At 38.9% G+C, this 26,786-nt stretch overlaps 1 protein-coding gene across 4 annotated transcripts in view; it reads right to left on the reverse strand.

Annotated features, from left to right (window-relative positions):
• BICC1 (BicC family RNA binding protein 1) overlaps positions 1-26,786 on the reverse strand; it is a 358,569-nt gene that overhangs the window by 164,182 nt on the left and 167,601 nt on the right. For all 4 annotated transcript variants that reach the window (XM_043476923.1, XM_043476921.1, XM_043476919.1 and 1 more), the window contains exon 3: positions 3,400-3,469. In XM_043476923.1, the coding sequence (XP_043332858.1) occupies positions 3,400-3,469 (70 nt within the window). The remainder of the gene's footprint in view (positions 1-3,399; positions 3,470-26,786) is intronic.

Raw genomic sequence — 26,786 nt, forward strand, 5'->3', positions numbered from 1 at the left:
TGACAATGTTCCTAGTACATTTTTCCACCGTATTCTCTATGGTTAAAGGGAATGAAGAAAGGTAAAGGGGAGGATAAGGGGAGAGAAGAAGGGGGTAGAAGGGTGACATGGAAGGAAGAGGGGCAGATGGAGGGAACAAACACAGGACAGTCTTGTACCCTAAACGACATCTCACACAGGCACTGAACAATGAGGTCATTGTCACTCTAAACTCACTCATGCTGACTGCAAAGAGGATAGACACTTAAAATTAACGAATCAGGGCGCGCCCGGGTCCGCCGGCCGGTCCGAGTGCGCGCCCTAAAAAAAAAAAAAAAAAAAAATTAACGAATCTATATAGATGCAGTTCTTTAGAAACCAAGATGGACATTGTTCCAGAGAAGTGGCCACTGAAGGATCCTGCCTGTTTTCCAATAGCGGTCATCTTCCATCCATTCCCTTTTGAATACGTGGTCTCCCTAGTGACTAAATCATGGTATTTCCATATCAGATGGTGAGATTTTTGTTTCCCAAACTCAACCTTAAGAACCACCAGGGGAACTTGTTAAATATACGGATTTCAAGTCCCATCCCAGACCTACTAAACCAGAATCTCTAGTGTGTTAGTTGCTCAGTCGTGTTCGACTCTTTGGAGCCTGCCAGTTCCTCTGTCCATGGAATTCTCCAGGCAAGAATACTGGAGTGGGTTGCCATTTCCTTCTCCAGAGAAGAATCTTAAGTTTCTTACATGATGGCAAATTCAGGAGGCTGGCTTTCTGCCTTTCTGCCGAGCAGGATCCTACCAGCACATCAATCCAAAGAGTCATACGGTTACTCACACAGCTGCTCCGACAAAGGACTGATGACTTGGAAAATAAAGTTTGGACAGGACTACTTGAAAAACGCAGGACTAATTCCCATAAGGTAAAGAAGGGGACAGACTATGGTAACAGTAGTCATGAAAAACATTTGTCTAGGCTCAAATATTCAATCAATAAGCATCATAAATCTAAAAGTGAAATACAATACAAACACATGGCTGCGCTGTCTCTCTGGCACACAAATTCCAAACCTTCACATCACCATGGGACTTAGAATTTAATAATCATCCAAAACATGGCATGAGTCCCTAGACACCTTCATATTCTTTGGTCTCCTGAATAATAATAATTTGGAATAAAGAAAGCTTAAAATTAATAACACTAACTCTTTTCTCAACAACATTCAGAGGTTAAGAAAGGGTCAGATAAAAAAGCAAATAATTACCTTCTAAAGTGCCTCCTGCCACTTGACTTTTACTAAATACAAACTATAGTCACACCAATTTCATCTCTAAATCAGACCATTTAAAAAATATATGGGAATACACATATCAGGGATGTAAGCCAAAATGTGATTCAGCAGCTGTGTGTTTAAGTACTAAGGGCAAATCAAGTCAATTCTGAAGAGTAATTTCCTCTGAGGAACAGTTTTTTTGTTTTTTTTTTTTCTTTCTTCCTTGAGCTCAATCTCTCTCTTTTGGCACATTCCGCTCATCATTCAGTATTGTGTACATTTATGGCACTTCATAAATAACAAAAACTGAATGATGTCTTTAGACCTAGGCCTTCAGGGATCAATTCTTAGGCACAATTCCAAAAGTTAACTTTAACCATGTGGAAATTATGCTAAATGCCCTCAAATGTACTGCTGAGATAGTTATTTTCATAGCAAAATGTATCATCACAGTGTGGAATAGAGTTGGCCACTGTGAACGGGTTAAATGGATCCATGACCAGAAACCAATCTAAAACTTTATCTTAATCTATTCAATCCATATTATGTAACATCTCTAAAGCTGCAACCACATTTTAAATTTTAAAAAATGAATAAAATGAATAATTCTCAGTTTCCCACGATGGGGGGTGGGGAACTGTAGCATGGATAATGCAAGAGAATAAGCCATCCAAAATTATCTGGGATTGTTGTAATATTCATGTTTCCTTGGGGCTTTTCTTTAGGGACTGATCAAATTACATTTTTATTAGGCTAGTAATGAAACTCATGTCATTCTTTAAGTAAAAATACGTGACAACACGGAAGGAGGCTCTAGTTCATGTTCAAATTCCAAATTTTTCAAGTGGCAGGCCAGGGATTTTTGAACGGCTGCAAACAACCAAATAGGGAGGCAGCCAGCTAGTGGCAGCTTCTCCTTCTGCATGATGAGTATAGCACATCTCAGCACACTGGAGATAGATATATCCTATAGCACTTGGCAAATGCAAGAATCCTACAAAGTTGTGGAATTCCACTTGGAAATTCACTATGTTTTTTTAGGACTGTTTAGCATATAAGCTTCCCTTTTCTTGCCACCATGGTCACAAATATTGAAAGTAACAAGGTCAGAGTGTCAACAGGAATTCCAGCCCACAGAAGTCGAGATAACAACAGTTGCAACGAGTTGTAAAATAACTTACATTTCAAGGGATGAGTAGCTCTAATAAAATGAGATTAAAAGAAGGCAATCTGGATGACCAGAAACAAGAAAGCTGACAAATCTTGCAGTGTTCAGCATCATTTAGCAATAAAGGTCACAGAGAGAAGGGGGAGCAAATGCAAAACTCAAAAGCAACAACAAAAAAGCTAAACCACAACAGACAAAGCTCAGCTCACACCACTGTTTTCTGAATTGCTTGGTGATGGTTCTCCATTATCTCCTAGTGACTACAGGCATCTTTTAATGAAGTACATGCAACAAAGTTTCTTGACACTGAGGTTATACAAAAAAAAAAAAAGCTATCCATAAAAGTATACACTGTCAGATTATTTGAAAATACTATGTAATCTTGGAAGGAAACTAAGGGTCCTATGCTTTCATTTCTGACAATCCATGCACCAGTGAGTGTCCTCGGTTAAAGCAGAGAAACAAACAGACAAGGAAAATGCTTGGCCTAAAAGGGAAATCCTGTGTGTTCTTTGCTGTGTGATAGATGAAGAGGAGAAGCAGCAGTCAGGAAAGGAAATCTAAGTTCCTACCAAATTGGAGGTGAAAATAATCAGCTATTAAATCTGGTACATAAAAAAGAAGTCTAAAGTGTAAACAGAGGGAGTCTATGTGTTGAAAACACATTATTATGTGTGGGGAGTTACAATGACTCATGGCCACTAGATGGTCATCCTTGAAATCATAAGATGCTACAATAATCTTCTACAATAACATGTCTATTATTACAAAATACTTTAAAATATTATTCTGTTGTTGAATCAGAAAGTTATTTGTTATTTTGCATTATGATAATCTTTCCCAAATACTGCTATGTAACAAATATTTGGGAACAACTATGATAAGGATAAAGGTTGATTTTAATCCCCGGGAAACCTGCAGATATTCCACAGTCTGCATTATCACCACCACCAATTTTTCCATCTCACATGATTTACCTTTCTTGGATTTGGCACCAATCTTCAGTTTTGATGGCCAAGCAATCTGAGTATTTGTTTCCTCCATGATCTGCAGCAAAAATTTAGAGAAAAATATTGATTCGATTAAGAACTTGCATTTACAGGTAAGATTTTTTTCCCCATTTAAAAAAAAAAAAAATTATCTTCAAATCCTTGTCCATCACGTTGTTGCAACAAAATGACCTCTTTTTAAAACAATGCAAAAACAAAACAAAACCTTGGCGGGGGTGGAGGGCATGCATTTTAATAAGCCTTTAATCTATTAGAAATAGTCAAGTATATTTGTTACTCCCAGCATTCCTCTCTGTGACGCTCCAGAATTTTAACTTGTTGCCGAACCACCCAAGATGCTTGTGCTGAGTAAAATTCCCCCATGACAATCACCAGTGGATTGCAACACATCAAACACGATCCTTGTAATACAAAATGACGTGGGTTAGGCCTTACAAAATGAACTGGTGTTTTTTGTTGTTGTTGTTTTTTCCCCTGGAGAAAATAAACCTGCTTTGGGCACATTTGTGTTTCATTAAAACTGACGAAAAGCCTCTAAACAGGACATCACATCATAAGGCTGCATTTCCCATCATCTTTTGCCTGATCTGGGATGGCATTTTTGCTACAGTTCTTTCCCACTTCCCAGGCAGCTAATACTGGCCAGAAGGACTGGAGACCCACTGTGCAACAGCCCAAGGACAAGTGATGCAGGCAAGGTATGCAGAGCAAAGGAAGTCCACAGTAAATGAGAGAAGAGTGAATCACCAAGAAATGCCCATCCTTTCTATTATCACACAAATTAGCCTAGACTACTGTCAACTTTCATACCATGAATATAAAATTCACTCAACAAATGAATAAAGCCAACAACTGACCAAATTCATAGGCAAATGACAGCAACTACCACTTGTAAGTCACTTGAGTGGGATAATATTTAATTTTCCATATGGATTTAGAGGTAACTAAACAAATTAATGGCGAAGGCAATGAAACGCATGAACAATGTAGTTAATAAAAAGTACCTCTTCTCCCTCTGTATTGGCTATGTTCTGGGCATAAGGCTAAATGGTTAACATGTTAGCATGCATCATTCTTCATTTAATCCCCTTTATCACAGCAGCAAAGGGCTTGCAGCAGATGTTTCACGCTGGCAGCCCACAGAGACATGTTGTCCACCCTCTATAAGGTTTTTTAAAATCTGAGCCAACATTTTTAAATCTGGGAATTTCACATAGACATTCAGGCTTCTGCTTCTCTGGAAAATATGGCAGAGTTAGCAACCGGAGCCCACACCCCCACATGGCAACGCTCAGCTGGCCCTGAGGACCAGATGCCCCCTTTACCCAGGGTCAGGAGACCCTGGGCTGTCCCCTCCACCAACTCCCACTGGGTCTCCCACAATGAGATCCCAAGCCGCTTGCCCTTCTTGTCATTGTGTATTATTCACTTGCCATTTATCACGGCGTTTGCACTTCTATACCCATGTCTCTATTTAAAACTGAAAAACAAAACTAAAGTCACACTGTCTTCACAAAGTTGAGGGGCTGCCCTCGCCCTGCAGGTGGGCAAGCTCATTGCCCCAACACTCCAGATCCAGCCCCTGCCTCTACTCCTCCTATCTATGCTATCCTATTCATGGGTTTCATTGTCTTCTCCATGAAATAAGAGAATGTATTTCTAAACAAGTTAGAAATATGAACTTATTAATTTCTAAACTTAACTCTAAATCCATATTTTAAAAAAAATTTTATTGGAGTTGATGTGCAATGTTGCGTTAGTGTGAAGTGTACAGCAAAGTGAATCAGTTTCACATGTATCTACTCTGTTTTAGGTTCTTTTCCCATATAGGTCATTAAAGAGTATTGAGTAGAATTCCCTGTGTTGTACAATAGGTCCTCACTAGTTATCTATAACTACTAAAAGACAAATATCATATGATATCACTTCAGGGCCCTACGCCCCCCTCCACCTCTCCCAGCTTCCCCCCAGCCCCGGCACATGCACCACCCCAACCACCTCTCTGTGTTTATCTTCCTCCTAACCCTTATCACAATCTGAGATTCTATTTTCTGTGTTTCCTTGTTTCTTAACAACTTCTTTATTAAGTATTATAATTATGGCACTGAAGTAGGTTTTTGATAAATATTTGCAGGTTGTTAAAACCAATCAGTCTGACTCTACCAGAAAATTACTAGAGCTAATCAATGAATATAGTAAAGTTGCAGGATATAAAATTAACACATAGAAATCCCTTGCATTCCTATATACTAACAATGAAAAAAACAGAAAGAGAAATTAAGGAAATAATACCATTCACCATTGCAACAAAAAGAATAAAATACTTAGGAGTATACCTACCTAAAGAAACAAAAGACCTATACATAGAAAACTATAAAACACTGATGAAAGAAATCAAAGAGGACACAAACAGATGGAGAAACATACCGTGTTCATGGATTGGAAGAATCAATATTGTCAAAATGGCTATTCTACCAAAGCAATCTATAGATTCAATGCAATCCCTATCAAGCTATCACGGTATTTTTTCACAGAACTAGACCAAATAATTTCACAATTTGTATGGAAATACAAAAAACCTCGAATAGCCAAAGTAATCTTGAGAAAGAAGAATGGAACTGGAGGAATCAACCTGCCTGACTTCAGACTCTACTACAAAGCCACAGTCATCAAGACAGTATGGTACTGGCACAAAGACAGAAATATAGATCAGTGGAACAGAATAGAAAGCCCAGAGATAAATCCACAACCTATGGACACCTTATCTTTGACAAAGGAGGCAAGGATATACAATGGAAAAAAGACAACCTCTTTAACAAGTGGTGCTGGGAAAACTGGTCAACCACTTGTAAAAGAATGAAAACTAGAACACTTTCTAACACCATACACAAAAAAAACTCAAAATGGATTAAAGATCTAAATGTAAGACCAGAAAAACTATAAAACTCCTAGAGGAGAACATAGGCAAAACACTCTCCGACATAAATCACAGCAAGATCCTCTATGACCCACCTCCCAGAATATTGGAAATAAAAACAAAAATAAACAAATGGGACCTAATGAAACTTAAAAGCTTTTGCACTACAAAGGAAACTATAAGTAAGGTGAAAAGACAGCCCTCAGATTGGGAGAAAATAATAGCAAATGAAGAAACAGACAAAGGATTAATCTCAAAAATATACAAGCAACTCCTGCAGCTCAATTCCAGAAAAATAAATGACCCAATCAAAAAATGGGCCAAAGAACTAAACAGACATTTCTCCAAAGAAGACATACAGATGGCTAACAAACACATGAAAAGATGCTCAACATCACTCATTATCAGAGAAATGCAAATCAAAACCACAATGAGGTACCATTACACGCCAGTCAGGATGGCTGCTATCCAAAAGTCTACAAGCAATAAATGCTGGAGAGGGTGTGGAGAAAAGGGAACCCTCTTACACTGTTGGTGGGAATGCAAACTAGTACAGCCGCTATGGAGGACAGTGTGGAGATTCTTAAAAAACTGGAAATAGAACTGCCATATGACCCAGCAATCCCACTCTGGCATACACACTGAGGAACACCAGATCTGAAAGAGACACATGCACCCCAATGTTCATCGCAGCACTGTTACAATAGCCAGGACATGGAAGCAACCTAGATGCCCATCAGCAGATGAATGGATAAGGAAGCTGTGTACATATACACCATGGAATATTACTCAGCCATTAAAAAGAATTCATTTGAATCAGTCCTAATGAGATGGATGAAACTGGAGCCCCTTATACAGAGTAAAAGTAAGCCAGAAGATAAAGAACATTACAGCATACTAACACATATATATGGAATTTAGAAAGATGGTAACGATAACCCTATATGCAAAACAGAAAAAGAGACACAGAAATACAGAACAGACTTTTGAACTCTGTGGGAGAAGGTGAGGGTGGGATGTTTCAAAAGAACAGCATGTATACTATCTATGGTGAAACAGATCACCAGCCCAGGTGGGATGCATGAGACAAGTGCTCGGGCCTGGTGCACTGGGAAGACCCAGAGGAATCGGGTGGAGAGGGAGGTGGGAGGGGGGATCGGGATGGGGAATACGTGTAAATCTATGGCTGATTCATATCAATGTATGACAAAACCCACTGAAATGTTGTGAAGTAATTAGCCTCCAACTAAAAAAAAAAAAAAGAAAGAAAGGAAAAAAAAAAAAAACCAATCAGTCTGCATAAATTCTAAAGCATATTTTCAAATGTGTTAGACACATTTTTTAAGAGAGGTCCTATATTCTATATAGTATGGTGGTTAAAAGGCCAGTCTTTGTCAGCTGTCTAAAGTTTTTATCCCTACTCTGTTCCATCCCAGCTGTTTGAGGAATAAAGAAATCTACTTCCTAAGGGTGTTAGGGACATTCATTTATCCAGACAAATCTGTGCTTGCTGTGTGCAGGGTCTAGATAGCTTTTACTTTGCAGAGACAGACAAGAAAGCATTGCTTTCTCCCTGCAGCCCCTGGAAACCACCATTCTACTTTCTCTCTATTTTGACTCTGTGTTTCTCATTTAAAGGGAAGCACACAGTATATGTATTTTTGTGACTGACTTATTCCACCTAGCATAATGTCCTCAAGGTTCATCCATGTTGTAGTATATGTTAGAATTTCCTTCCTTTTTAAGGCTGGATAATATTCCATTGTATATATAAGCCACATTTTGCTTATCTATTCATCCAATGATGGACACTAGGGTTGCTTCCATATTTGAGCTACTTTGAATAGTGCTACTGTGAACACGGTTGATCGTTGTACAAATATCTCTTTGAGTCCCTGATTTAAGTTCTTTTTGATATGTACCCAGAAGTGCTAAATCGTATGTTAATTCTATTTTTACTATTTTGAGGAAGTATCACAGTGTTTTCTACAGCAACTGTGCCATTTTATATTCTCACCTATAGTGCACGAGGGTTTCATTTTATCCACATCCTTACCAACACTTGTTACTTTCTGTGTGTGTGTATGTGTTTTGATAGTAAGCTATTCTAATGGGTATGAGGTGGTATCTCATATCAGTACTTTTGATTTGCACTTCCCTATGATCAATGATATTGAGCATCTTTTTATACACTTATTAACTATTTATATATCTTTGTTGGAGAAATGTCTTTTCAAGTTCTTTGCCCATTTTTGGATGAAGTTATTTGTATTTTTTGTTGTTGAGTCTTAACATGCTGGTTTTTAAACTAACCTCTGGCAACGGGAGTGGAGCACTCTTAGATAATTGTGTTGACATTTGGATCCTGGTTAGGCAACTTACAATGTCACGTTGCATGGAGAAGACTGTGTTCAGTTTAAACATGTCTAAGAAGCTAGTGAGATACCGAGGTGAAGACATGCTTAAAAGGCTATGTGTATGGGTCTGGATTATTAAAAAAAAAAAAGAAAAAAAAGAGTAAGGGGAGGTTTCACTTTGTAATAAGTTCTTCGACCATGGGACAATGAAGCTTTTAAAGAACTATCTGGCAGGTGAGACAGCAGTGCCCACCAAGCATTCTAATTGCCTCCTGCATGTCCTAGCTCTGTTTGAGTTTGGCAGAGACGTACACATGGTCATGGTCAATGAGCTGTGGGGGAAGTAGCGTGTTTTTCTTCTACGCCAAGGCAGTAAAATATTGATGTAGGGTTCTTCCTGTTTTTCTCCCAAAGGGAGACTCAGGAGGCCATGGATTCCAGATGGGCAACTATAATATGGAAGCGCCTCCGTTTAGCTCAGGTCCCTCAGTGTGTAGAACCAAGCCCCTTGACAACTCACACAGGCCATTCAACATGAAAGAGAAATGAAGCTTTTTTATATTCATCCACTGAACACAGTCCATTCAGAGTTGTTGCAATAGCATAGCCTGCATGGAATTTTATCTCTTTGATGTCTCAGGGACACGATTATAGAGCTGCTATTGTGTTATGTTGATCTTTTATTCCTTAACATCAGTGCTATTGGAGGTGACTGAGCTAAGTAAGATTGTTGACTTTGAAAAGATTAAAATGAGCGGGGTGGTAAAATGTATTGTCTAAAAAAGCCTATAATGTAGATTCTTGTAACTGGAGTTAACCAGGCATGTGAAAAATCAGAGGCTAGGAAATTAACAGTCAGTGCTTGGTAACTTGATTTTATTAAGTTATGTTTATTAAGTATCAATAGTGTTATGTTTTCCCCCATTTATATACTGTTACACTCAAGTTATACAACAATTAGAGTGAACTAACTCTGATAGTTCAAGTTTAATAAATCTCTTCAGTTACCCATGATGTCAGAAAGAGATTTGGTTAATCTTTCTAAGGAATAAAGGGATACTTGGAGAGTGAAATAGTCTTAAGAATCATAGGTCCTTATGTCCCAGGGGAACCAAAAACCCAGGTTTTTACTAACATAGATCATCAGAAATAATGGACTCATACCCCATGAAAGGGCTTCCCAAGTGGCTCATCGGTCAAGAATCTGCCCGTGATGCAGAAGACGCAGGAGAAACCATGAGGCCGATCCCTGGGTTGGGAAGATCCCCTGGAGGAGGGCATGGCAACCCACTCTAGTATTCTTGCCTTGGAGAATTCCACGCACAGAGGAGCTGGCAAGCTACAGTACATGGGGTCACACAGAGGTGGACACAGCTGAAGCGACTGAGCACGCATCCCGTGAAAATTCTCCATGGTTTGGAGCACAGATTAAGAAATGAGAACCATGCTTTTTCCCCCACAAAATGTTGTTTACGTTATTGAAATAGGTGCCAACATTTAGAAATCAGATTTAACGTGAAAACTTGGCTTGTCTTTAAAATTGGGGGTGGGGCGTGCCCCCTTTCCCCATGCTGGTGCCAGCCATAGGCTGGAAGAGAAATGACAGAAGTTAGGCTTCCTGCTGTCCATAGCCTACACTTGGCCCAACTTGCCATTCACTGTACTTAGCCCACAACTCCAGACATTTTGGTTGGAGAGTTTTTTTCCCTATTATAATACAGCTGTACCCTGAAAGAAGGAATCTTGTCAGTGATTTAGAATTTACTTTCACTTTATGAATTTTCACTCAGTTCATTTATTCTGACAAGCATACTTCTCAAAAATATCATATTTTGTACGAGTTAAAGAGACTTGGTAGATGAAATGGCTGTTATCTGTGCTACACCAGGGCTGTGTAATTGGAAAATCTCACATAAAGGGGACGTTTTCTGTTCCCTTCATAATTTCTTCCTCATCACTGCTAACTACTTTACCAATGCTTATTGAGATCCTAATAGCATATGATATCACTTATATGTGGAGTCTAAAATATGACACAAATGAACCTATCTATGAAACAGAAAGGGAATACAGGATATAGAGAACAGTCTGGTGGTTACTGAGGGAGTGGAGGGTGGGAGAGGGTTGGATTGGGAGTTTGGGATTAGCAGATGCAAATGAAGAATGGATAAACAACAAGGTCCTACTATAACACAGGGAACTATATTCAATATCCTATGATAAACCATAATGGAAAAGAACCTGAAAAAGAATGTATATGTGTATAATTGAGTCATTTTGCTATACAGCAGTAATTAACATTGTTCTTCAACTATACTTCAATAAAAATAAATTTTAAAAAGTTTAAAAATATAAAGTTATCTAGACCGTACACCCACGAAAAAGATCAAAATACAGCTGTTGGCTACCAAGCGCCCAACTCATTTATGGGATTGGTAATCTCAGCAAAGAAATAAGCACTATAATGTTGTCACACCAAGGTGAGAATGGGGATGGGATGAGAGAGATGAACTTTGCCTGGGAAAGCTGGAGGAGTTTTCACAGTGGAGGGCACATTTCATCTAGGTTTTAATTGATAAGTAAGAGTTCTTTTTACTTTCTGAAATAAATGAGCTCTAACTTGCCTATAGTGTGAATAGTTTAAAACCCCTTATCTGTGATTTTCAGTGGGGCATTAAAAAGTAATCTTCACCTTGTATAGTAATGTGGGACCCTAAAAACAACCTTGCAAACTGAAACTGCAAAACCCTTTTGGTAATCAATGGGAAAATGGAATGATCTGCAACCTTTAAAAAATTTTGTCACCAAACATTAGAAAAAATCTCTTTCTATCAATCAAAAATTATAGGAAAATGAAAAATAGTAAAATTAATAACTATTCAGAACATTGTATTTAAACATTAGAAACACAGAATTATTGTGTTTCATTTCTTTGTAAAATCTTGTCAAGTTGCAACAGCACTGCTGCTGCTAAGTCACTTCAGTTGTGTCTGATTCTGTGAGACCCCATCCCTGGGATTCTCCAGGCAAGAACACTGGAGTGGGTTGCCATTTCCTTCTCCAATGCATGAAAGTGAAAAGTGAAAGTGAAGTCGCTCAGCCATGTCCAACTCTTCGGGACCCCATGGACTGCAGGCTACCAGGCTCCTCCGTCCATGGGATTTTCCAGGCAAGAGTACTGGAGTGAGGTGCCATTGCCTTCTCCGTGCAACAGCGCTAGGTGTCTTTTTATTGCATAACTTACAGTACTGAGATAGCATCTTTTCTGTGCCTTGAATTATCATAGTCTTAAGTCTGAATCAAATTCCAACAGCTTATCCTTTGTACTTTCAAAGTTGTGAAATTTCTGAGTTTTTTTAAATAATTAATTTTTGTGCTGAGTCTTCATTGCTGCACAGGCTTTTCTCTAGTTGTGGTGAGCGAGGGTCATTCTCTAGTTATGCATGGGCTCCTCATTGTGGGGCTTCTCTTGTTGCAAGCATGGGCTCTAGTCGTGTGGGCTTCAGTAGTTGCAGCTTCTGGGCTCTAGAATAGTCTCAACAGCTGTGGTGCACAGGCTCAGCTGCTCTGCGGCATGTGGGATCTTTCCAGATCGGGGATCGAATATGTGTCTCCTGTATTTCCAAGTGGATTCTTTACCACTAAGCCACCAGGGAAACCCCCTCCCAGAGTTATTGTGTTTTTTTTTAATGTGAGTTATTTGGCTGGTATCATCTCCTTTGGGACATCTTCATCCTTTTTGTCATGACTGTGTTCATTCTTTGATGTTGTCACTTTTGTCTTTGCTAAGTTCCTCTGGTTGTGTTATTCAGAGTCTCCCATACAGCATCAGTGTCAAAATTCTCACTGTTAGCTATTGATACTATCCCCATTGATACTGGATTTAAATTACAGTTCCAGCAGTATAATATTTTGCTTCTTTGCTTCACTTTCATCTTTGTTGACCAGTTTTCACTTTGGGTTATCCATTTTCATGTCCTTTGGTTTTATCACTGGAAGACAGAAAGTCAGCACCATTCCTTGCTTTGCTGTCTGTGCGTGAACTGATTCTGTAATCAGAATATGTCTTGTGAGTAACCACAAACAGACTTTGAAAGAAGCAGCGTGACTGGTCACTGATCAAGCTGAACATCTGTTACATATGTAGTGATTTGTGTACTGAAGAGCTGGCAGGGGAATTTCTATCTGATGCAGCTACTCAAAATCACACTGACTAGACTTTGGTAACTGGAATGCAAACTTGTGTTGTTGGGGGTTTGGTGGTGTTTAACTGAGCTGCTGTTGTTCAGTTGCTAAGTCGTGTCCAACTCTTTGCAACCCCATGGACTACAGCACTCCAGGCTTCCTGTCCTTCACCATCTCCCAGGGCATCTCATCCTCTCTCATCCCCTTTTCCTCCTGCCTTCAATCTTTCCCAGCATCAGGATCTTTTCCAATGAGTAGACTCATCACATCAGGTGGCCAAGGTATTGGAGCTTCAGCATCAGTCCTTCCAATGAATATTCAGGGTTGATTTCCTTTAGGATTGACTGATTTGATCTCCTTGCTTTTCAGGGAGCTCTCAAGAGTCTTCTCCAGCACCACAGCACCACTATCTGAACTGTGGTAACTAAAATCTGTGTATCAAAACAGTGCAAAGCCAGGACTGTCTCTATGGATATCTTTTTTTTTTTTTTTTTTTGGCTGTGTTGGCATGTTAGGTCTTAGTTCCCAGACTAGGGATTGAAACTGCGTGCCTTCAAAGACAGAAATATAGATCAATGGAACAAAACAGAAAGCCCAGAGATAAATCCACGAACCTATGGACACCTTATCTTTGACAAAGGAGGCAAGGATATACAATGGAAAAAAGACAACCTCTTTAACAAGTGGTGCTGGGAAAACTGGTCAACCACTTGTAAAAGAATGAAACTAGAACACTTTCTAACACCATACACAAAAATAAACTCAAAATGGATTTAAGATCTAAATGTAAGACCAGAAACTATAAAACTCCTAGAGGAGAACATAGGCAAAACACTCTCCGACATAAATCACAGCAAGATCCTCTATGACCCACCTCCCAGAATATTGGAAATAAAAGCAAAACTAAACAAATGGGACCTAATGAAACTTAAAAGCTTCTGCACAACAAAGGAAACTATAAGCAAGGTGAAAAGACAGCCTTCAGAATGGAAGAAAATAATAGCAAATGAAGAAACAGACAAAGGATTAATCTCAAAAATATACAAGCAACTCCTGAAGCTCAATTCCAGAAAAATCAATGACCCAATCAAAAAATGGGCCAAAGAACTAAACAGACATTTCTCCAAAGAAGACATACAGATGGCTAACAAACACATGAAAAGATGCTCAACATCATTCATCTGATAATGAAATGCAAATCAAAACCACAATGAGGTATCATTACACGCCAGTCAGGATGGCTGCTATCCAAAAGTCTACAAGCAATAAATGCTGGAGAGGGTGTGGAGATAAGGGAACCCTCTTACACTGTTGGTGGGAATGCAAACTAGTACAGCCACTATGGAGGACAGTGTGGAGATTTCTTAAAAAACTGGAATTAGAACTGCCATATGACCCAGCAGTCCCACTCCTGGGCATACACAACAAGGAAACCAGATCTGAAAGAGACACGTGCACCCCAATGTTCATCGCAGCACTGTTTACAATTGCCAGGACATGGAAGTAACCTAGATGCCCATCAGCAGATGAATGGATAAGAAAGCTGTGGTACATATACACTATGGAATATTACTCAGCCATTAAAAAGAATTCATTTGAATCAGTTCTAATGAGATGGATGAAATTGGAGCCCATTATACAGAATGAAGTAAGCCAGAAAGATAAAGACCAATACAGTATACTAATGCATATATATGGAATTTAAAAAGATGGTAACGATAACCCTATACGCAAAACAGAAAAAGAGACACAGTTGTACAGAACAGACTTTTGGACTCTGTGGGAGAAGGCGAGGGTGGGATGTTCTGAGAGAATAGCATTGAAACAAATATACTATCAAAGGTGAAACAGATCACCAGCCCAGGCTGGCTGCATGAGACAAGTGTTCAGGGCTGGTGTATTGGGAAGCCCCAGAGGGATAGGATAGGGAGGGGGGGGCGGGGGATCGGGATGGGGAACACATGTAAATCCATGGCTGATTCATGTCAATGTATGGCAAAAACCACTACAATATTGTAAAGTAATTAGCCTCCAACTAATAAAAATAAATGAAAAAAAAAGAAAGAAACTGCATGCCTTGCACTGCAAGTGTGGAGTCTTAATCACGGGACCACCAGGGAAATCCCTCTCTGTGGATGTCTTGAGTGGGTATTCCCACTCTTTGTGGGAGGTTCAGCTGAGTTCCCGTGTGGCCCTCGTTTGTGTCACTGTGACAATCAAATTACTTCTCACATTCTCCATACATGCATGGGGTGGGGATTCCTCCCTGGGTTGAGCCATTCTGGGGCCACCTCTGGGTCACTATGTCATTAATCAGAATGTGAGGAGCAGCCGGTCTGCCACTGGTGAGCACTTCTGTGTTCACAGCAGGGTTCTGACAGCAACCTCCCCCAAGTATGTGGTGCCTTCCCTTCCTTCATAAGCCAGGTGAGCAGAAATCACCCTTGCCTGGGGAGTCAGTCGCTTATTGTCAAGCTGGGCTTTACCACATGCCTACTGCTGCCTAACCTCTTTGAATCTTGCTTTCCTCATCTGTTAATTAAAAAAAAAAAAAAAAAAGGTTTCATATACCGGATTTATAAGATTATCTTGAGTACATGGAAAGTATATGTTAACATCAGGCAAATGTGAGCAGATGTTCTGGGGAAGATGAATAACTGAATCATTGAGATACATTTCTTGGATTTAAAATGAAATATAACAAAGACCTCTAATGTCTCAGCAAAATCAATATCCCCAGCTTTTATTTATTTTGACACACCGCATGGCATGCAAGGATCTCAGGTCCCCAGCCAGGGATTGAACTTGTGTCCCCTGCAGTGAAAGCTCAAGAGTCTTAACCACTGACCACCAGGAAGTCCCCTCCTCAGCTTTTAGACACCCGTTCATGTGAGACTTCACTGGTTTTCCAACTCCACTTTTCAGTGGCTTCTAGTTGCTCTTTTCTCACTTAGCTCCCTTCATGGTGAAGTTCAGCAAATTGACTCATAATCTGTCAGTACATGAAGTGACTTCAAGCAGCCTCCTCTGTGAAGGTGGACCTTATTTCTCCATTGATATTAATACAGGGAAAATAGAGCATACAGGAGTTGGTCTCTTAGAGAAGCAGGCTGCAGGTGGTGCCCAGCTGGTAGCCATTTTGAAGGATGAATTTTCAATAGCTTAGAGTATAAATGTCAAGCATTCTTTTCCTGGTTCAAAAATAAATATTTCAAGTAAAGTCAGCATAAATAGATTTGTCTCGGGTTGATCTGAGATGCTGATTACTTACCTGTGGATTTTTAGCTTTATGTCTGGATTGAAGAATTTGGTGAAATAAGCACATTAGTAGAATGTTGTTGGTTTAGCAAAGGTTTCCTTCATCTGTAAGACATTATCCTATAATTGCTTCAGACTCTCAGAATGTGTAGTATAGTGAGCATTTGTAGACATGTTCTCTTTTCACATGGTGTACTAATGTGGAATTTGTTGGAGAGGGAAAAAAAAAAAATCTATGACTTGTTATTGAAGAATATAAATGGAGATTATTTTTATCATGAATGAAGCTACTTGTAGAATTTGATTAGGTTATCTTGTTTATTTTATTCTAATTTTGGCAAGTTATTTAAGGAAAGTGAGATTATTCAAATGATTCCATGTACATCTGTGATGACACTTTTTCAATAGCTGCTAGAACTTTCTTCCAATCAAAAAAAGCTTCCATATTCCAGCTTATATAAATGTTACCTTCCTTTCTTTCCCTTATTCCCCCAAAACTAAAATCAAAGTAAGAATATATGGTTCCATTTTTATTAGGTACCTTTTTAATATAAGAAGCAGTGCTGTTACTCTTTGATCAGGGAAATTACTCCCTGTTTGTGAAAAGCAAATGTGAATTAGAACTTTAAGATGGCTCTTTAGCTTCCAAAACTGTTATCTATCCATAGATTTCTGTTTTTTTCCATTAGAGGATAATTGCTTTACAATGTCGTGTTGGTTTCTGCTGTACAACACCTCAAATCAGTCATAACTACATATAGCATTCTATTTGCAACAGATTTTTCATGATGAAGAAGTAACCTTTGAAGATAAAATAGGTGTTCTTTCTAATATCAATCATCTTAATTTCAGTTGCTTCATACATTTCAAAATTTGTATTAGGTCAAGTACTTTTGTTACTATATGTGCTCATTCACTTGGTGGTGTTCGAATCTTTGCGACCCCATGGACTGTAGCTTGTTAGACTCCTCTATCCATGGAATCCTCCAGGCATATACTGGAGTGAATTGCCATTTCCTCCTCCATTTTTTACTATAAATATTTGGAATTCATCACATCTGAGATTAGCATAAGAATTAAGTTAGATTTTAATGATTAATTCCCTGTAAGTAGTTAGTACAAGTCTAATGACAGAAATTTAAGAGTTATTTTTCAAATAATTGCATTTTTAGATCGACTCCTCCAAAATCTCCTCTCTCTCTATGACATATAGAATTGCTGCCTATTATAACCTGGCAGAAATTAGTAGAATTGAGAAGAGATTCTTGTGAGAGTGAAGATATTCATAAGCTAACACTGACCTAGTTGAGATGGTATAAACACGAAGCATCCAAAATTATGGGTTAGAACAAGTCTTTAAAATATTTGAGGTGTCATTTAATATTTATTGAAAATGATTCAACATCAGATATTTGTTCTTTAAGGTCTGATTTTGTGAAGGTGGAAACCAGAACAATAAGACAACTGGGGGGCGGTGGGGGAAACTAGCTGGAATTCATTTTAGGATTTTTTTTTCCCTGAGACAGAAGATAGTCATTTTCTTCTCAAAAGTTTTGTGGTTTTGCATACCCAGGCATTCCTGGCTTAACTGACATCAGAGTATTTATAGATTTAGCTTCACATGGAAGCACTAGTGTTTTTAGGCAGGTTTCCCAGCTTTCAGTTCAAATTTTGCACAACTGGGGAATATCAACAACTCATTTTTTTTTTAAGAGGTTGGTCAGAGTGGGTCATTTAATTGAAATTATTCCTTGAATGGAAACGAAAGTTTTTGGATATCATCCTGATTTGCTTAAAAATTAGGGCGTAGGGACTTCCCTGGCAGTCCAGTGGTTAAGACTCCGCCTTCTAAATGCAGGGGGCATGGGTTTGATCCCTGGTCGGGGAACGAAGATCCCATATGCCACAGGGTGCAGGCACAAATTCTTTAAAAATTAATTTAAAATAATTTTTAAAAATTAGGGCATATCACGGTTTTCTGGGAATTGATTTCTTTGTGAAGTTTTGTAGGAACTAATTCATGTGTAGAAAAAACATTTTCTTGAAAGATGTCAGTGTTTTCATACATTATAAAATTCCACAGAATGAACTCCTCCAGAGTTCCTCTTTCCTGTTTGTTTTTTTTTTTTAATGTCACTTTAGTTCTATGGTTCTCTATTAAATACGTCTGGATTTTATGAAGATAGTGAGAGATTGCCTGTAGCTCCTGTGATAGTCACTCCTTTCATCTCCTATCCCTACGTGGTGACCCTTTATATGTGCTAGGAACTTGTTGCATCCACAGCCCAGTCTCCTCAGCGACTTTGACATCACTTGGGTCTACACCCAAGCAGTTGTTCAACTCTGTGAAAAGGAAGATAAGCCCTTAGGTCAGGGCTTATCTGGTAGCCCTGGAACATCTTTTTTAAAAAGTGTGGGATTCACCTGTAAACTTTCTAGGTCTTATTTTTGCCTTTCACTTTATCTCTGACGTCCATTCATTAGCTGCTTTGTTAAGGTTATAGCATCCAGAATTATGAGTTAAAACAAGTCTGTAATATATTTAAGGTGTGATTTAATGTCTGTAGAACATGATTCAAAATTAGTAGTTTCTTCTTTGAGCTTTGGTTTTGTGAAAGTGGAAACAGGGGCCATAATAAGATTAAAAAGAAAAAACTAGCTGGAACTCACTTTAGGATTTTTGTTTTCTTTTTTCTTGAGATGTAAGATAGTCATTTTCTTCTCGGAGGTTTTGTGGCTTCTTTGATTTCAGCCACAAGCTTCCTGAGCTCATCTTTGCCAGTTCCCCTATCTACTTGTTCTGACGACCACTTAGGGCATCTTTTTAAGCCAAAGATGCTAGTAACAGAGCCTCAGACTTGCTTAGTGCTGTAATTCTGCCTCTGAACTCAGGATGCTTTCTGGGAAGCTCTCCAAATGATTAAGATAACAGAAAGTTATGTCTTCCAATCATCTTTGACAAGGAAACTTCTTTATTAAGTATTATAATTATGGCACCTGATATAATCTACTGGATTACATGGCCAAATTATTTAACTCATAAAAGTATATAGATTATTCTCTTTGTGCTTCCCCACCAATATGATAGTAAGATCTTAATTTCCCATTTTCTCTCTTAAGCTATCTTAGCCAATTTAGAGGAAAATTTTCTATCTAATTTTAGTCACTCTGAACATAGGTGTACAGTAGCTAGAACTAATAGGTGATAAAACATGACCCATAAGAAAGTCTTCCTGATTGGGTCTTCCTGCCCTCATTTAGTGACTGATAAGCTCATTCATAAACTGGCTTTCACTTGGCTGTCAGGACTTGAGTGACTTTGCAGGCTATATTTTGGGGAGCCCTTTACTAACTTTACCTCCAACCCCAACCTTTCACAGTAGGAGCCAGAGCCCCCCTTGTGAGTGGCCCTGTGCCAGCACCCAGCCCACTGCCTCTGTTGGTCTGTCTGTGTCCCTGAACTTGACTGTAAACTTTTGAACACCAGGAATTGTTCCTTATTCATTGCTATGGGTCCTGGCACTTCACTGCACTGTAGAGACACTGGACTGGTGTGAGGTTTAGGGGAAGTGTGTGTAAAGAAGGCATTTCAACTCAATAGCTGTTACCTGCTATAAAGATATTTTCTATGGCAAATTATTTTCTTTATAGAGCATCTATTGATGTTTAATAAAAAGAGATGATCATATACAGGGTGATTTCTGGGAAGCTCTCCAAACAATGAAAGTTTCAGAAAGTTATATCTTCCAACTGTCTTTGATGAGCAACTTCTTAACAGGTACGGAGTTTCACTTTTACTAGATGAAAACAATGGAGATAGATGGTGGTGATGACTGAACAACATTGTTGCTTTGTTATTGTTCAGTCACTAAGTCGTGCTGACTCTCTGCAACTCCACGGACTGCAGCACGCCAGGCTTCACTATCTCTCAGAGTTTGCTGAAACTCATGTCCATTGAGTAGGTCCAACCATCTCATCCTCTGTCACCCCTATCTCCTCTTGTCATCAATCTTTCCCAGCATCAGGGTCTTTTCCAATGAGTCGGCTCTTCACATCAGGTGGCCAAAGTATTGGATCCCGTGAACAACATTAATGAATGTACTTAATACCACAGAAAGATACAATTAAAAATGGTTAAAATGAAGTGACATCAGCATCATGGTGGCATGAGACACTCCCTTTGTTTCTCCTCTTTTAATCTACAACAGTAAAACATCCATAACTCAAAAAAGGTTTCTCTGCCCAATACACCAGGATGCTGGAGACTTGCACACATCTACACAACTAAAGGTGGGTGGACTAGAACACATGGAGGAGGTGGAACCAGGGGAAGAGCAGAGGCAGTGCCCGTGATGCCCATCGCCCAGCCATGGCAGCTGAGCCTGCAATTCCAGAGAACCCAGATGCAGGAGGGGGTATTGGGGTACATGGCTCTGGCGTCCCAGCTCCAACAGCACCCCAAGCCAGGGAACTGGGTGGCAGCCGCATTAGTAACAGTAGGACCTGCAACACAGTTCCTCCAGCTGCTGCAATGCCCGTGTCTCCAGCCCCTTACTCACAGCAACAGTGCCGTGAACCCAACAACCCTAGCTATAGCAGAAGCATCCAACTCACCTCCCTATCCTTCCTACTACCCCACCACAGCAGCTGCCTGCAACGCAGGGGACCCCAGACATGGTGGGAGCGCCCATCATCCCAGGGTTCCCAGCAGCGACACCAGCAGCAGCAAAGCACCAGCAATCCCAGAGGCGCACACAACGACAATGAGGGCACCAGGCAACACCTCTGACAGAGGCAGCAGAGGATGGAAAGTGCCAATTCTCAAATACGGCCAGAGGCAACTCAGGTAAGAGAAATCTAAAACTTGTGATATATCGCCACCTACTGAAAAACAAAAGAAAAGCCTCTACTTACCAACCTGTTGAATTAGAATTGAATGAAAAAAAGCTTTACCTAAAGAAAGGTAAAAAGCACTAGCAGAGGAACAACTCACTAAGCACCACAAAAAAATCATGACACATAGTATCACATACACACAAAAAAATGACTATTCTCCATAATCAAACTTAAAGTCTGAATACTGAAATCTAAATGACAGAGAATTCAAAATAGCTGTCATGAAGAAACTTAATGAGCTATAAGAAGATTCAGAAAGGCAGTTCATTGAGCTCAGGAATAAAGTTAATGAACAGAAACAATACTTTGCCAAAAAGACTGAAACTCTGAAATTATAAAAATCCAAACAGAAATTCTGGAGCTGAAGAAGCCAATAAATGAGACTTTTTTAATGTATTAAAAAGCACTGGAAACAGAGCAGACCATATGGGAGACAGAATCAGTGAACTTGAATATAGAAACCTAGAAATGACTCGGGTAGGAAGGAGAGTTATGATTTTTTTTAATGAGGAAATTCTAAAAGAACTGTCCATTAGGAAGGGCAAGATGAGTTTAAAGGGCAATATAAGGATAATGGGTATCCCAGAAAGAGAAGAGAGAGAGAAAGGAGCAGAAAGTTTATTTAAACAAATAATTGCTGAGAACTTCCCAAACCTGGGGAAGAAACTGGATATGCAAGTCAATTAAGCCAGAAGAATATCTAATTCTCTTGAAGTAAAAAGACCTTCACCAGGACACATTATATTAAAACTGTCAAAAATGACAAAGAATGAATTTTAAAGGCAACCAGAGAAGAAAAAGCCAGTAGCCTACAAAGAAACTCCATTAGGCTATCATCAGATTTTTTATCAGGCACCCTACAGGCCAAGACAGTAGAATGATATACTGTACTCTAATTACTCAAAGATAAAATACTCTCATCCAAGAATATCCAGCAAAGTTATCCTTCAGGTTTTTAGGAGAAATAAAGGTTTTCCCAGTAAACATACTTTGAGGGAGTTCACACCACCAGACCTGCCTTGTAAGAAATGTTGAAAGGAGCTCTTCTACCTGAAATGAAAAGGCAGAAGTACACAAACCTGAATAAGGTGTTGATCAGACAGGAAAAATCAGAAAAATTCAACTTTGTATCAAAACAGGTTGTTAAACAATTATAATATAAAGGTTAAAGGGGGGGAGCAGTAAAAAAAAATATATATATATATACACACATATACTCATTTTGGTAACGAACTCACAACATAAAAAGTGATAGCTTGTGACAACAAAAACATAAAAGAGGAAAAGAAAAATAACAGAACACACAGAGGTAAATGAAGATAAGATGCAATCAGCATAAAAAGGGCTATTCTAGCTTTGAGACATTTTGTATGCATCTCAGTAACCACATAAAAAAATCTAGAGCAGATAGGGCACTCAAAGCCAGTGCACTGAGACAACCCAGATGGATGGGATGGGGAGGGAGGTGGGAAGGGGGTTTGAGACGGGGAGACACATATATACCTGTGGCTGATTCATGGCAAAGTATGGCAAAAACCACCACAATACTGTAAAGTAATTAAATTATAATATTAAATTAAAATATAAATTAATTTTTTTTAAAAATCTAGAGCAAAGACATGAAACATAAAAGAGAAAACTGAGAAAAAATTATAGAAACCTGCTAAACTAAAATGGCAGACAGAAACACAAGGAAAAAGAAAAAAGGAAATATAGAACAACCAGAAAACAAAAGATAAAATGTCAGTACTAAGTATTTATCAATAGTCACCCTAAATGTAAATTGATTGAATTCACCAATCCAAAGTCATGAAGTGACTAGATGGATTAAAAAACAACACTCAGCCATATGTTTCCCCTAGGATAATCATCTCAGTTCTAAAGACAAACATAGGCTCAAAGTAAAGGCTTGAAAGGTGATCTTCCAACCAAATGACAGCCCAAGAAAGAGAGCAGAGTCACACTCGTGTCAGATAAAATGGACTTCAAGCCAAAAAGGGTGCCAAGAGACAAAGCTGGATGAAAAGGATGACAAGCCATCAAAAAGAATAACGGTTATTAATACATATAACCTAACTTAGGAGCTCTAAAATATATAAAGCAATTATTTACAGACCTACAGGAGGAAACTGACAGCAATGCAATAACAGTAGGGTACTTTAATACTATATTTACATCAAGGGATAGATCATCAAGACAGAAAGTCAACAAAGAAACAGCAGCCTTACATAAAACATTAGACTAAATGGACTTAATAGAATTGTATAGAACATACCAAATGCAGAACATGATTCAGAACATTTATATATCCAAATGCAGCAGAAAGTACAATCTTATCAAATGCATATTCTCAATGACAGATCATATCTTCGAACACAAAACAATTGTTAAAAAATTTTGAAGACTGAAATCATATCAAGCATCTTTTCTAGTCACAATGGTATGAAACTAGAAATCAACTACGAGAAGAAAGCTGGAAAAACCACAAATGTGTGGAGACTAAACTACTGAGCAAATATTGGGTCAATTAAGAAGCCAAAGGAAAAATTTTGAAATGCCAGAAGACATCTGTTCAAAACTTTATCCCCTCCACTCCTCCCTCCGTGCTGCCCATCCCCTACACTACCCTCTCCAATAAGTTGCATCAACCTAGTGATTCTCTCTCCAAATCTGCATCCAGAATCTAAGATAAGCTTCCATCCAAATCATGGCTCCCAGGAACATTTCCACAAAATGGGCTCCACAATACGGGTTTCACCACTGGTGAGAGCACTTCCAGTCTTCTCCCACTCAAGTCACAGGCTCTAAGATGTCTCTCTTGTAATTCAAAAATCAGCCAGTGCTTATTCATTGTCCTTTAATCTAGGCATAAACTTCGTGGCCTAAAATTTAAGACTGCCCAAAACCAGGCCTTGACCCACCTTTTTTAGTTTTACTTTTCCTCAAACTCCTCTACTTTCATCAACCTCTCTAGCCACTGTCCTATCCACACCTGACCCTTAAAATTCTTTTCTTTTAATCACACTGTTGGACAGTCTCACTGTCTCCTGCTGCTGACTTTCTACCTGTTGTTCAACACAAAACATAAAAGCAACATCAAGATTCTGTCAATCAGATGTAATCAATCTTTCCCTCCTCAGAGCTTCTATACTGTCTCTCTGAAAAATGAAAGTGAAAGCCACTCAGTCATGTCTGACTCTTTGCAACCCCAAGGACTGTACAGTCCATGGAATTCTCCAGGCCAGAATACTACAGTGGGTAGCATCCCAACCCAGGGATCGAACCCAGGTCTCCCGCATTGCAGGTGGATTTTACTGTCTCTCTGAGGCCAGTTACGTGATAGTACTGTTTTTAAATGGCCCAATCTCCTTTTTAGAATATAAAATCCTCAGGGCAAAATATGTTTTACTTATAACAAACTTGCCAATTCCTATACGGTCTAATTATTTGGAAAGCCAGTAACAGCTTACCTTAATGAGAGGATATCTGGGGGTTTCATTCCAAGAGATCTGTAAGCTTCTAGAAAATCAAAATACTGATCTTTGAGGGACCCAAAGGTGGACTCACTTTCTTTTTATAGAACCATACATCTAATCAAGAGTCCCTAACATTTGTTTACAGAAGTCAGGCATAAAACTTTTAAAAATGAATAAGCATATTGCAAGCTTTTAATTCAAATATACATTCCACAAAAGAAAAGAATAGATGAAAGTTATTTGTTTTCCCAAATATATCTCCTCTCATTTTCTTGGAATTCACTGTCCACCTCTCATTCACATTTCCCCTTGATTGGCCACAATACAAAAACGATTTTATCCTACCATGAGAAAATCCACAGTACAACAAGGGAAAGTGATAACTGACACTTGACCTCAGTGTCAGTGAAATAACAGGGTGTTGCCGTGGGAGGAAGTACCAAGCAGGAGACCACTGTCCTGCCCAAGGTGGCTGCTAGCTAACACCAGCCTCCATTAGCATGTAAGAGCTGGCCCAAAGCCGCCAGTCTTTCAGGTTTCTCAAGAAAAGCTACCAAACCAGACTGCTATGTAAAATCTCTTTAATTTTAAAATGTTGGCAGACACATAATTCATATCAACATCACTTTTTGAAGGAACACAGTATGGCCTACACACTCCTGTATGTCATATACAACCAGGAAGCTATCCATTCATTCTCTGTTTATCTGAAATGTGTTACAGAAAAACTGTCAGAAATGTGGAAATACTCAAAAGAGTGAGTAATGGTGCTTCTACCAGAATCACGAAAGCTGGTGCCCCACACATTTTATAACTAGCTGTGCTTTGACTGTAGAAAGAAGGAATGAACAGACAGCTTTACAGCCCAGCACCTGACTTTTGGTCAAGGGTATACAGTCGGGAGGCCCAGGGCTAAAAGCTGCTGAGAAACTGAGGCCAATTAACACAAGGTGAATCCCCTTGAACACAGAAAGGATTTTTAAAACCAGAAGACTTTCCTGAATTAATGTTGAAAATCATTTCCTCCAAGAAGATGCCAGAAAAAAGTGTTACTCACTGAATTTGTACATCACAGTAGAAAATATCTACTGTATTCCAAATGTATTTTTCTGCAAAAGTAATTTTAAATCTGTCTCATATAGGAAAATGTGTGGAGCCCATAAAAAGTTATGAGTAATATTCAAAGAATTTACACATTTCAAAAATGAATTTAATTGATTATGAAATTTTCCAAAGGAGCTTCTCTGGAGGCTTAAGTTCACTAATGATGTCACAAGGGAGACTTGGAAAGACAAACATGCAGATGGACAAGGATTTCATTAGCCCTCAACAGCACAGAATTGCATTTGGCATTATCTCTGATGTCATGTGATTTTTAGAGTGACATTTTCAAAACAGTTTTTCCCTTCAAAATTTTAGGTTCTTAACATCTAAGGAGAATCCAGTTAAAAAAATCACTCAGTTTTCCAAAGGCTGGTTTCAAGAAATTAAGATTCTCTCCATTTATCCTCAACCTCCAACACCTAGTCCCATCTGATTAAACAGCACATAACTATCATACTTTGAAACGTCAACCAGTTGGTGAGGTATATTTTCACCACTATAAACTCACTGATGAAACAAAGTGAGTGTGGAGCAAGATGTTCATCAATGGGAGACAACGATTGATGCCACTGCTCTCACGAGGCTGACAGTAGTCCAGAAAACAACCAGCCAAACAACCCTTTTCAATGCATGATTACAAGAGGTAAAAATTTTCACAAAAGAAACTTAAAAGTTGCAGTGATACCACCTGATACAGACATGCCACATAGTCTATTAACCAGGAAAAGCAACCTTCAACAAGGGAGTCACAATATGAAGCATGGTAACACAAACCATCCAGATCACACAAGGGGGTAACACAAACCGTGCCAGGGAGAGGGATCAGCTTTTATTCACACACAAGTATGTACTGCCTGCCAAATATGTGCCAGTCGCTGGGTTAAACATTAGGTATGTCATAGGGAATAGAATTTAAACAGTCCCTAATCACATTTACAATCTACTGGACGAAAGCAACAAATTTTCAAAATAATAATAAAATCAATATACTGGGGTAAATGAAGAAAGAATGGGGGAAAAAATCATCGTTTAACATGGGGGAGGGGTTAAAAAGAACAAGATGCTCTGAATCAGAACAGTAAGAGGGTTTGTACTTTATATTGGCTAGGACCATCTCTCTGGGTCTCTAAAGGGTCACTGAACCCAAGACCTGGAGGATGT

The sequence above is a fragment of the Cervus canadensis genome, chromosome 8 (assembly GCF_019320065.1).
Source record: "Cervus canadensis isolate Bull #8, Minnesota chromosome 8, ASM1932006v1, whole genome shotgun sequence".
Classification (NCBI taxonomy): domain Eukaryota; kingdom Metazoa; phylum Chordata; class Mammalia; order Artiodactyla; family Cervidae; genus Cervus; species Cervus canadensis.